The sequence below is a fragment of the Drosophila mauritiana genome, chromosome 2L, assembly GCF_004382145.1.
Source record: "Drosophila mauritiana strain mau12 chromosome 2L, ASM438214v1, whole genome shotgun sequence".
In the NCBI taxonomy this organism is placed as follows: Eukaryota; Metazoa; Arthropoda; class Insecta; order Diptera; family Drosophilidae; genus Drosophila; species Drosophila mauritiana.
Genome location: NC_046667.1, coordinates 19,781,541 through 19,795,450, shown reverse-complemented (window position 1 = coordinate 19,795,450; position 13,910 = coordinate 19,781,541). Strand labels below are relative to the sequence as shown.

General features: G+C 43.3%; 1 protein-coding gene across 4 annotated transcripts in view; it reads right to left on the bottom strand.

Moving 5' to 3' along the window:
* The window catches only part of LOC117146590 (protein spire), a 36,781-nt gene that overhangs the window by 16,082 nt on the left and 6,789 nt on the right, over positions 1-13,910 (bottom strand). For all 4 annotated transcript variants that reach the window (XM_033312950.1, XM_033313123.1, XM_033313031.1 and 1 more), the window contains exon 2: positions 10,007-10,071. In XM_033312950.1, the coding sequence (XP_033168841.1) occupies positions 10,007-10,071 (65 nt within the window). The remainder of the gene's footprint in view (positions 1-10,006; positions 10,072-13,910) is intronic.

Here is a 13,910-nt window from a genome sequence, read left to right as displayed (position 1 = left end):
ACTCCACCTCCCATCGTTGTCAATCTAGTCAGTTTAACCTTTAGCCTGACCTCCACGGCGAGGATTTACTGTACTTGCTTTGTTGGGTCTCATCGGCTACTGCCCGGCTATTTCCCTTTTTTTTTGGCCAGTTTGGACATTGTTTTATAAGCAGGAGCTGCTGAGTCAGGCGACACTAATCGGAGGAGGGAAGTAGTCTGAAGTCTGGTGAGGTGTGAATATTTGAATGCACTTGGGGGCGCAGCTGTAATTGCCAACTGTCCGTTCAAGTGTATGAAAATAAATTAACAAAAGGTCAAATCGATCTTTGAAAGGCTGGACTCTTTTGGAAGTAACATTAAAACTAATGTTTAAAAAAAACAAAAAAAAAAGCCTATTATCATGGAAGTTATCCTTATAGATACATTTTAGGCAGGGAAACTGTCACTAGGATATCTAATAGTTCTAATATATCTCGAGACAAGACCAGAGAAGAAACTTTCGTGCAGTACACTCTGATATATTTATGTGCGGGCCTCTTGCAATCCTCCATTATGACTACCCATTGTCTCCTAAGCATCTGGGGGAATCATAAACTCCTTGTCTGGCCATCTGCCCCCACTCCTTGCTCCCGTCCATTCCTCTGCGGTCTCGAGTCTGCGATCTCCTACTGTTTTCTGTGATCTACCCACTTGACTTGACCATTTCCTAGAGGCTGGCTTCGACTTTTTTCTGTCGCTATCAGGATTCACATTTTATGCAATTGTTTCCATAGAAAGAATGCCGTGTATAAATACTCTATATATATATAGAGGGATGTAGCATATATATAGGCAAACGACAATCGGCAGCCGGCGCACAAGTAGCTCTCGACTTGGCCACTTCTCCAGGCTATCTGGTCAGTCGTGATCAATGTTGGCAGCAGCAACATCGCAGCAGCAACTGCAACTGCAACTGCAACAGCAACAGCGGCAAAAAATGCGACGCCAATGTAAAGCAGCATAAAACGGTCGGAACTCTTTTTTCGTTTTTCTAGGAGGGATTGGGGGGCTGAACAACGTTGACAAGGCGACGCTGGCGACAACGATTAAAATCTCTAGGGAACAGAGCTCACAAAAACCAGAATAAGTAAAATAAATAAAAAGCCGCAGAAAGAGACAATGAGAACTGGAAATATTTTTGTAAATTACAATGCAATTTTGTGCCACGCACACAAAAGGCTCGCTTTTTGCTCCTCGTTCTCCTATTTTTGTTTGCTAAGCCCGGTCAACTGTTTCGGGCCCATTAAGCACTTTACATTCGATGTGGCAAGATCAAAGTGGCTGAAATTTATGGCCGCAGATACTGTGAGATACACGGGACCAACTGCCTGCCCGCGACCAAGACCCACCATGGCCCACAGGCCAGTGGGTTGAAGGAAACCAAACCACATCTCGGCCGGCTGGGAGCAGGTTATACAATTTTAGATTTTCCAGTTTCTCTGCCAGGCATCCGAGATGGATGACAGGGGCGACAGGTGGGCATGGGGGCATGGGGCATGGGGGATCATTTGTGATAAGGAGATGGCAGGGGAGGCCAATGAGTATGCATGTTTGACCCAAATTCAAGACAAGACTCGAGCAGCCCAGAGAGAATTATGAATATGAGCGGTACACAGGGGGAAAGGTTTGGTATTCTAAGCAGAAATATTTCCAGAAATATGTTTATATATTTTATTTTTTGAAGTAATATTCTCTTATTCATTAGGTTTCGTTTATAAGCCCATAATAAAATGTACACTAATTTTTACAGTGCACCACACAAGTCGCATGTCATCTAATAATTGCGTTCTCAGCTTATCAGCAAGGTGTCGTCGCCACACTCAAAAAAGCAGAGGAAAGTGAATGGGAATGAGAATCGAAACGAATGTGAATGTGAATGCGAGTGGTAGTGTGAATATGAGCGGGGACTTAAGTGTGGCTCGGTATTTGTAACTGTCTTGAAATAATATTTGCACATTTTACCAAGACCGCCTGCAATTAGCAGGGGAAATGATTATCAGGCAGGTGGCTCCCCCGCCCGCCCACATTTCCCCTTTCGCCCACCCCATTTTTGAGGTGCATGTTGCCTTGTGGATTTCAGGTGAGTCTGCTGCTTTTGTCGTTTTCTTGTCTTTTGTTGCCAGCAACTCGTTTGCCTCGCAAACTTTTGTTTGTTTCGGCATAGACGTGCGAACTGGGTTAATTTTCTATATATACCTATATACATATATATACATATATATAAATCTATGTACAAGATATAACTATGCTGGTGCTACAATTATTGTTTATGTTCATGTAGAAAACGGCAATTCACACGATTCGCAACGTCTAAAATTGTGAATAACAATAATTTCCCATTATTTTCTTTCTTTGTTGATACCATAAATACATATACCACTGGCTTTTGGCCTGAAAAGTGGACGAAAGAGGCAAGTATGCGATCTTTTGCGAACTGATAAGGCAATTATGGAGTTGAGAATGTGGGGCACAGCGCGAGATACCGGGAAGCCCCTAGAGCAACTGGCATATTATGACTCATTGAGGGCGATCGAATGAATTCTTTTTAATTGGCTTTCTTTTAATAATAAATATTTGAAAATTCAAATAATACTAACATTAGGATTTAGGATTTAGTTATTCTTCTCAGTGGACAGTCTTGGAGATTAGAGCCATTTGCTACTCGCCTTCGTGCGCTCATGTATCCATGGGAACCTATTTCGCCAATTCCCCAGTTTACCCAACCCATCCATCAACATCGACCGTCGAATGCCTCAATCAAAACGCTTAGTGCAGTTCCGGTAAGTTCTCAGATCTCTCCAAGATCGGACCAGGCCACCTAGAAAAGACTTCTCGAGCACACAGACAGCAGACAGCAGACTGAGCCTCTTTTGAAGACAGGCTTAGAAGGAGAGATCGGAGATTGCGATCAAAGCCCTACAGCAATCAATGGGCAGCAATAAGCAGCAGATCGGCCGTCAATATCAAAAACTGAGACCCAAGATCCCACCGTCACAACAGACCGGCGGACAACGCATCGATAGTAATCGATAAACGAGTTTTCGGATTTTGGGGAGCGAGGTGGGGCGTAATCCCTAACAGCATTATAACGGAACCCGAAACAAAACGCTAATTGTACTCGCCTCTAGAACATGACTCCGAATCACAGAACTGCCAAGGGGCCGTAGCCTACAAAACGTCATATATCAATATTTGGGCATCTGCGGATCGGGTAAGAATGGGGGGATCCAGAAGGGGGTGGTGATCATACTGGTACTGATGGCGACGATGAGATAGCACAAAACGCTGGCATTTAATTGGGTAATTGGCTCAAGTACCGTACGTATTACCACCGGCGGACCAAAACAGAAATTGAAATACTCGCACATGACTGCAGAACTCAGCCGAACCGCTCTGAACTCAACTGCGAACCCGTCGCGAAAATATACGGCCAAAATCGGTCATAAAAACGGGCTTAACATCTTTATAATATTGCCATTATCTGCGACATAAAACACGAAAAATGGTAACATCCAAACCACGAGCCATGGAAGCGTAGACATATATAAAGATTGAGGGTGAGGATAGAAAGGTATGTATGATTGAATTTTTGAAGTGAATACTACCACTTCCTTTTCAGTGCATAAAACATATCTGATCGCAAGTTCAATGTATTTCTCCCTGTGCAGCGGTTATGGCAACCACTACACCCCTAATGCCACTAAATTGCAAGTGTGCCTATGAATCCAGCCTGGCCAAGAGAAGTCGGAGCTGGCAAATAGAATAGAATGGCTAGTGCCGGGACCAACTCGTGACTGGCAACCAGTTGCCAGAGGTTTCCCATGACGGGCTCCAAACTGGACGCCAGCAGCAACTCCCCTATGTGCAGGCAGGTCCCAAAAATTAGATAGATACAGGTATATACGTATACGCCGCACGTACATATCCGTGTATATATGTAAGTTGGAAAAGTAACTGTTACTCTCCCAAGTGAACCAGCAACTTGTTTGGCGTCTTCTTTCCATTTGGCACAAAATATAGAAGAGGTTGGCGAATCCCTGATACTCATCATTCAGGAAAAAATATATCTATTAATAAGACCAGTCAGTTTTTGTGTAACTACATAGACATTGCAATAATTATGATCTGTGATCTGTAACTATTTGCTCAGCTTCTCAAGAATATTTGGTACGCTAGTCAAAGTTTTAACGTTATGCTTTCAAAAGATTCAAGAGAGTGGAGGTTAACCCAACGAAATAATGCTCAAACTCGCCTGATAATTTTCGTAACATTTAAAATAACCCACCCATTCCTACCACCCAAACAGCCAAAGGGTATCAGAAAAGACTGGTTCGCTTTTGGAGTGTTGTTTTGGGGGTCTTAAAGTGGCAGAGCAATTGAACAAGTGAGTGCCTGGCATTGGTGTGTATCTGTATCTGTATCTGTGTGTGTCCGTGTCCGTGGCCTGGACCCCAACTGCATCTCGTCTTTGGAGGCTGCTGGGCCGGCCCATTGAAGTGATGTTTTAATGAGTCCTTTATCACGTCCATGTGCCACGAACTGGCAGCCCCAGAAATGGGTTTCAATGGGTTGGGTTTCGTCCAGCGAGAGCCACGAATTATGGCTTCATTCCCACAGAGAAATCCCAAGTGCTAGTCCAAGTCGTTTGCATTTATTCTAATTTCGAGTGTGGCCCCCACTTGAGGGGCTCCTTGTGGATTTTGGGTTCTTGAATTGTTCATTGTTTGCCTAACGGTCAGCGAAGAGGAGGAGGTGGAGGTGGCCTCAGGCGTCAAATATTGACATGCATTCAATTCAAATGTTTAATGTTTGTTTAGGCGCCCAAAAGATTGAAGTCTGTAGAAAATGCAGTTTTAAAAATATTGGGAAATACAATTAAATATAAGCCATTCAACTGTTGTAGTTCTTAATACAACATTTTATTAATGTAAATTCTATAAGAACTTTCCTGTTGACGACTTAAAAAAACTAGTGACGAAACAGCTCACTTCATCTTTTAATTTCGCTCAGTGTATTTATGTTAAAGGTATGGGCAAAGCACGGCGGTGCATGCAATTACAGCCGCTCGTGAATACAATTGCTCCATAGAATCAGCTCCAAAGACAATCCCGTAGCACCAGCTCCGCCGAGCCATGAAGTTTTGCCTCTTGGCTGCCTCTCGAACTTTTCCTCCGTATCCCATATCCCATATATACCATTTCCAATTCCACTCCCTTTTCGGCCATCGTCTTCATCCGCAGGCCCGAGAACGTTTAGTTGATCGACACTTTTATGTTGACGTCGTGCGCGCGTTGTCATCGTCATCAACATGGTCATCATACCCATCCCATGCGATCCCCATGCGATCCCCATACGATACCCATACCCGATCTCTTGGCAGTTCTGGTGCTGTGCCTGCCATCCATTGATTGATTCCCTAGAACAATGGGCCATGGAGCGATGCGTCTGCGCCGTCACCAAGGCGAACTAGCAACAGGCGTCGAGTGGCACAGTGGGACAAAGTGTTTGGTTTGAAGGGGAAATTCGGGAAATTGATTGCCACTGCAGAAGTGGTCTTATATTACACATAAAAGTGTTCTACCTTTTTTAATATTTCTTTTGTATGAATGAACAATATATGTACTCTATAGCAGTGGACACTAAAGGTGTTAGCATGGTTTTCAGCCACTCTCGTCCCACTGCGCCATGTTTCGCCTATTATAAATGCGTAGCTATAGCAGCTAGTCATATCCAGAGCCGTTGTTGTAGCCGGAGTCAGAGAACCAGAGCCAAAACCAGAGAACCAGACGAAGCATAAAGCAGCAAACGGCGAGGCACTCAACCAAGTCGCCATCCAGAGGCGACTCATTGTTTTTGGAGCTGGCCAACGGCAGCAGCAGCAACAGCAGAGCAGCAGCAGCAAGCAAAGTTGCAAGTGGAAGTGGCAGCAACTGTTGCTTGTTGCTGCCGATGTTGTTGCTACTGGAGCATAAGGCATACGAATGTACCGGGACGAACTGAACCCATAAAAGTACGGGCGGGCCAGTTAAATGGAACAGGTAGGCCAGCTGTTCACGCTCTGAAAAAGCGATGACTTATTTCGTTTAATTTTCAAAGCAAAACGAGGAAAAAAGAGTTTCGAGGCGGAAAGGAACGAAACCCGAGAGCCTTATTTTAGGCACAATATTTACTGTAAACAATTTGCACGCTTTTGGGAGTTAATATTAGCTCGGCGTAATCATCAAACCTTCATCTCGCACCGCAGTTTGCATTGGTAATTGCCCATCGCACGGCGTTGACTTCACTCCCAAAATATTTATCCCAATCGATGTCCAGGCGTTAAAAACTCGCTTTCCGGCCCAATCAGAATGAAATCGAAGTCAGTTGCGCATTAAATTACACTGGCCTACGAAGTGTGTGTCACCCGATATCTGTGATATTTGGGCCACGGCTTCTGAACATCGTGTGGTTATCTATTTTGGAGATACGAAAACTCTTTGCACGAGACTTTTAGCCCTGACAGCGGAAAGCGGTTTCATAACCAAAAATTGCTTTTTTTTTTGGTGTAATGAATTTGGACTTTAGGCGGGAGAATACGCTACGGAGGCAAATAGATGATAATCAAGGGTTTTAAGGCACACATTAAGTATATTACTCAACCTTGCGCCATTAAAGGGATTTAGATTGTGGGATGCTTAGTCACCAGATAGCAAAAAGCCTTGGGTTGTAAAACAAAGCACAGTAATTTGTTATTTGCCCAGAACTACTTTTAATTGTATCACGTGAATGAAGTCAATTTAGATTTATTTTTAGAAAGATCTAATGGTTGGGAAAATATTGAACTGGTGCTAGTTACACAACATGACCTTTCGAAAATGTAACCGCATGAATCCGAAATCGTCTTCCGGCAACATTAAACTCGCCCAGCTTAATTATGCCCTGCCCTATTCGGAATATTTGGCAATTCGCCCGTATAACCCAATAAAAGGCATTTAGGGAGCCTTGAAAATATTAAAGCCGCCTGTCAAGCGAAGTAATCCTATTTGGCGGCCCCGAAAAGCCGCCAAAGCCACCGATTTCCGACTTGGACTCCGACTTCGATTCCCTCGGGTAGGTGGCGCACCCAAACAATATCGGAAATCCATAAACCAATTACAGAAGTGCCCCTACTTTGCAACTCCACGGAAACCTATTTATGGCAATGCAAGCGCAACAAATGGAGCTGGCCAAGCCCTTAGCCAGACTTATGGAAGAAATTGGATGGTGTGGGGGTATGTATAATACTTTCGAAGGTTTTATTCGGCTGTTTGCCCAGTGAGCAGTGGAGTGTGGCAAAGCGCATCCCCGATTGACTCACTATCTGGGGTATGGATAACAGATTTCTAGGCGACCTTAGTGGGATGGGCAGACCGCAGCAATTCGCCAACCGACTTCCTAGTCCGCATCCCCGCAAGGCAGACGGCCTGTCACTTAGTCAGTCAGCCATTTTTTCAGTTTTGTCGGCTTGTTAGTCGTTCCAACTAGCCATAGCCAGGCAGAGCTAGCTGCAGATCACGAGTTCGGGTCTGGAAAAGCGATGAAGTCTTCTGCGGTTAGTGGGCTGCCTTTCAGCTGCAATTTGTATCTGCACCCATAAACATATCTCTTTGCCATCTCTCGCACGCTTAGCCAGTATATGTGATCATCGATTTTTGTACTTTGCATAATATGCAATGATGACAATGATGATGATGATGTCTGGTTTGTCATATGATAGGCGCCACAAGTTCCGCATCGCATCGCATCTCATCGCTTCGGCCTGTCCTTTGGGCAATTGCATAACCCCAAGTTGGCGATGGGAATGACTGGGGACCCGAAACAAAGGTCAAACATACCCAAAGTGCATTTACGAGCGGAAAATGTCACTGCACGCGCTGTCACTCTGAACGCTCAAGTCTTCGGTCTCCGGCAATTGTTTTTCCACTCAATTTCAATTGTTGTCGGGGCTTTAAACAAACAAATGAACATTTTTGCGCATTGCAGTCGCACTTTAAACGCCCCTTTCTGTTTTGAGGGGGCGGGCTAACCTTAGCAGCGACCAACCAACCCCTGGGTAATTTTTGCAATTGTTGTATAATATTGTCCAATTTCAGCTCGTTTCGGCCGCTGACGCGACTCTTGATTTAGTGGATCGCAATTTAGGGGCTCACGATGGGGTGGCCAAGCTAATTGGTATATATTTCCTATGTTGACTGCGATTTTTAGTGATCCTTTTACATAAGGTATTTTTAAGCGACTGCATAAAAAGCTAAGATGGAAGTATGGCATTGAAACCACTTCATTTTCAAGACCTAGCTGCATTTGCATAGTACAGAGCATCTCCCTTTTGTTTTAGCCATAAGATTGCATACAAATTATTATATGTTTATTGTAAGCAAGTGGAACCTTATCTTATTTACAAGGGAATTTCCTCCACCCTTTCATATTTATGAAGGAATGTGTGCTATCCGACTTAAATAGGGCCTTCTAAGATCGTAAATTATAGGAATTTTAAGGTAACTCTAAGAATGCATTCGGGAATTTCCCATGAAGCGCGGAGACAATGGAGCTGCCTTGTGCGAGTTGGGTAGAATGAATATACATAGCGAGTATACCCAAGGAACGACCTCCATCGAGCGGTGAAACATGCATATTTCCCACACAAACACACCCATTACGGCAAGCACACTTAATTGAAAACGGCATCTATGTTATATATGTAGTACGAGTATGCAGCATGTGGCCGGGAAGGGAAACAACAGCGAGGGGCAAACTAAAAGATACATTAAAGTTTCCAGGCGTGGAGAAACTTGGCGCTTCCATGTTACGATCTTCTTGGGCCCGAAATGCAGTTGGCCCTGTTGCGGCTGCAGTTGCTCACGGATTTAATTACCTCGCTGAGATCCAAGCCTGCCTCCGCACAGGGTTGCTAACGATCACCATGTGAATTCTCCGGCGTTGCGCCTGCGCATTTCCTCAGCTCTTTGCCTCGTTTTCTGTAGTTTTCTGTAGCTCTCGAGTTTTTGGCCTATGGGAACTAAAAACCTTACAGTGCATTCTTCGTGGTACTCTTTTTTTTTATTTGGGCAGCACTTTCGCATGTGCGGCTATGTGTTGAACATCTGCTAAAATTGCCATAAAATCGTTGATGGTGCTGTTGCGCCGCCAACACTTTCACACATTATGCTAGGGAGCTTGTCTTACTGGTTGTAGCTCATTTTGTTTTATGGCCTGTTCAATTTGATGTCAGCTCTGGGCCTTTCGAGATAGGAGTTCGTGTGGGGGATTTCTTGGGGGCTGATTGAAAAGAGGAGCGGGGCATGGCAGAGAAACTGAGGAGCTCGGATAACCAATCGATAGATTCAGCAACTAAATCTCTCGAACAACCCAATGGAAAGCTATGATATCAGTCATAGCTTAGGCAGTCAGTCATAGATATAGGCAGTCCTATATCTTATAAGTATCCTTTCCATTCCGATTTAAATATCTAATTCTAATTGCGTTCTCTTTAGCTTTCAAAAAGACGATAAACATTCCGTGAGAATACTAATAAGACCCTAATATAACCGGTTGATTGAGAGCTAAGCTTAATTAGTGCAGTGCAGTTAAAATCTAATCTATTTAAGCGACACTCAACGCGCTTTACGACCCCATATATTTATCCGTTCTTGTTTCAACTCTTCCGCCCCTTTGATTCGAAATTGCCGCTGCGGGGTAAGAACCCATTTCTTCCATCATAAATCATTAGATCTCAATTTAAGTCCGAACCGGAACCGTAACAAGACAGCAACATGACCACGAAAAGAACTCATTTTGAGTTCACTTTACTGGCCGTAATTCTAATCAGTAATCTGAGGGCACTTAATAGTCGCCAACAACTGGCCGACACGTGAACGATCTCCGAAGGCTTTACGATCCATTTAAGCCCCGGGCACAAGATTCGGACACCGGGAAATGCTCTTGGCCCAATCAATCGAAGTTGGACTCACCTTTCTATGCGAGACGACGAGCGGCGGGTGATGATGGTGGTGGTGGTGATTGCTGTTGTCGAACGCTGTTGGGTAAACAAATGGGAGATTAAATATTGTAAATTAATAAAACACTTTGTGCAAGTGCAATCAATAAATTCGGTTACAGTTAGCGGGAAATCATAAACGAGTCAACTGCAATTAAGCAGAAAGCCAAACAACAGCAGACATTGTTCACCTTTCCAATTGCATTTTAAAAATATGCAAACATTTCGAGTCTCAATTTAGTTTTCTTAGCTCTGCAACTTCCGCACTTGATGGCCAAACCCAGTGCATAAAAACGGGGGAGAAGCGGGGAAAACGGGGGAAAACGGGCGAAAAGCGGGCAGAAATTGTAACAGAAATAACAAATACCAGTGCTGGAAACGGGTTCAGCAATCATAAACTTGTTGTGCAGACAGTCAGATACCGGGGCGGATTGGCGGTGAGTCGGCGGTACAGGGAGCGGTAACGGGAGCGGTACTGGGAGCGGGACTGGGACAGGTGGTGCTGGCAACTGCTGACTGCTGGCTGGCGACTGGGTGGGGCGGTGCGGAAAATTGTCAATGGACAAGCCGAGCAATTGTATTATAACTCATATCTCTATAAGCCACATAACGCGCCTGGCATTTTGTTAAACAATTAAATGCAATTTTGAACTAAAAAAAAAGTTGACTCAGCAGCGCCGCTACTCGACGCTCATGCCAAGGTGCTCGAGTTGGTTTTTTTTGGTTTGATTGGCTGACCGGCCGGCTTTTCATTACAAGCTGCGACAATAAAGCCACGTAGAAAGGGGTGGACTGATGGGGGGTGGCCAGTCAGTACCCCATATCATGGCCCAGCAATTCCACTTTGCAGTTTATTAAGCGTGACTGACTGACCAACCGGTTGGTACACCCAAAACTTTAAATACCCACATAGGCAAATATTATTGCAATCAACTTGATTTTGCGCTGAGATAACACAGTGTGGTATATTCATTTTATGTAATATTCATTCAAGTTATTGATGTTTTATGCATATTTAGCTTACAATAAAAATACTTCCTTTTTCCAAATAAAATCATATGTATTATCTACACGTGCTTCAATCTCGAAATAAATTCATTTTCCGCTCCTAAGCTTCGTAATTAGAGTAGTTTCCTACCTGATTTACTTCTACCGCAATAAAGAGTTATACAATCCCGAAGTGATTCATAAGTCCCATGAATTACGGGCATTTGATCTTAGCTCTTTGGCCCTCCATTGTGTTGGTTCCGCATTAAACCCTCGACCTAACTACAGGTTAACGAAGTTAGCGGGTCAGACAACCAGAACACGGTTTTCGGAAATAAACCGAAAAAATGGTACAAAAAAGGCTGCACACGAAAATAAGAGACGAGCTCGAATGCCCAGCATGATATCATTATGATGTGGTTGTCCATCACATTCGCAGGAAATGACTCAAAAAGAGGCAACTTCTCGGGGGAAGAGGAGGACAAGGAGTTGGGGTTTTAGGCAAATTCATCCCAAAATTCCAACGCGGACACGACATGCCGCGACTCAATAATTAAATAACAAATATAACTCTTCGAGGCAGGCAGTCGCTTTCAGCTTATAATTAATTGACATTTAGCAAAGAATTTCAAATGGAAGGAATGCCTCTGCCAAATTTGCGCAAAGTTGGGCTTTATTAATGCCTGATTTATGAGACAGCCGCAACGCTTCTTCACTGCGAACATGTGCATTTGATTGAGCGTTATTGAATAAGCTGCGATCGTTACAATTTAAAAGTTCACGCAGAATCAGCAGATCAGCAAACATCTGGCAAGTACTTAAAATTTATAACTGAAGCTGAAGTTTATTCGCCAGTATATTTTTTATGATTTTTCATCTGCGTTAAATGGCTTAGATTATCTAAGGCATTACCTTGGCTACGTTATTAGAAGAGTGAATATAAGCAATTAAGTAAATGGCCATAAATAAAGGGTAATTGCATGTCCAATTCTTGGTCAAAGCTAAGTTCTGTAGATTACATTTGAATAATAGTTAATATTAGTCTAAATTCATCTATTTTCACAAGGCCTTATGGGTGGTGACAAAATGTATAAAATCACAGTTCCTTATCTTGGAATGAATCACCGGTCGGCCAGTGCGTCAATTCGAAGTCGGTTAATTGGCGATCCGACATTGGTTGCCAAAGAGAGTGGGATCCTACTTTCCTATACACATGGTGTTGTGCACTTTGCTCGAATGAAAGAAATTAACGAACCCATTTCGATAAGATTAGATTGCCGGGGAACCGCTCTAAAGCGTGGACATTCGAAATTGAATGGGGAAAATTGCATTTCCGATTGGAAAATTGCGAAAAACATCGAAGTACACGGCGAGCAGTCTCAGGGTCAGACAATGGACTTTCCTCCCGTCGAATCCAATTAATAATAATAAAGCCAAGCACTTGGCCAGCCTGGCTGGCTTCCAATTGTTCGGCCGCGGCAATCTCATCATCCCACTTGCATTTCATCAGGTTCACTGGAAACTATGTAATAAAGTTTTATAAATGTGCTGCTGCGGGATTTTGTGGTAGAGGTGATGGGATGGTGGATGGTGGATGGTGGAGTGCATGGCTCTGATGGTTGACCAAGTGGCCTCATGGCAATTTACTTTCTAATGTCAGGAAAGTCATGTGCAAGTCAACGGCAACCGCACGCTGACTGGGTTTCTTTTGGCTTGCAAATATCTTATAGAAATTGATAAATAATCTGGGCAAAAACTGCGATATCTATGCAGATTTGTGAGCAAAATTAATTAGACGCGGCGAAATTTGTTGAGGCGTTAGAAACGTTAAAATCGTCGGCATTTTAAAGACCATATTTTGCCACTGCCTTTTCAACCTCGTTTCTAACCCATAATTTAAAGACGCCGAATGCCTTTGGCAATCGTTTTATATATTCATATATTTACATCGTCTATGGGCATATTTGAAGTATTTATCAATCAAATGCGGGCAATGAGCTGTTGATGAGTTTGCTCCCCCTCCTCTGATTCATTTCGGCTTCGTTTTTTGGTTACACCTAAGTGCCTGCCGCGTCTCTGCATTCAAATTATAAATTAATAAGCGCGGATGAATAATGGATCAGGAAATGATAGATAGTTGCCAATTAACGTAATTACGGGCGTTTGTTTTTCGAGTGGTTACTCAATAATCGAGCGGAACTAAACTTTGTAATTTTAAACAGAATCAAATTGGACTTTTTATTTTATTGGGCGAGTGAGCTTCAATCTGTTACAATTTTCTTTCAAATTTCATCGTTAAGTGTACACTTCTAGAAGACTTTTCCGATTTTCCCTTTAACGTAAGCCATAACATTAGCTTTAAGATTACCCCATAGACCATTAACTCAAAAACCATATTGCCAACCAAATTCCCAGGCTATGTTTCGGACGTTCATTGATGGCTGCTGCTTTTTACATCATTTACATCATAAGGAAATTCACAACACAGGCGCACAGTGCCCACAAAAACCCAACACAATCCGATTGTAACCACTGTGAAGTAACAATTCCTGCCAGAGATATTCCGAATCAAGTGAATGGCATTCCGAACTCAGCCCCAAAAACCACAATGTCCATGATCCCCATTCTTCAATTATCGTGTGTGCATATTCAATATTGCATAAGGTCTGGAATATAATTCCCTACAAAAAGCGGGGACAAAAGATTCCCAATTTTGGGCCTGAACCGCTTTAAATGTCACTCTTGCTTTCATCTTTTGTGATCTGGAGAGAAAGAGCCAAATTGTGTGTGTTTATGGCCACCGATACCAAATTAACGCAGACAAATAGACGAACAAATTCATAAGATATGCAGACTATGCAAATTCGCCACCAAATTAAAATAGTTCGCAG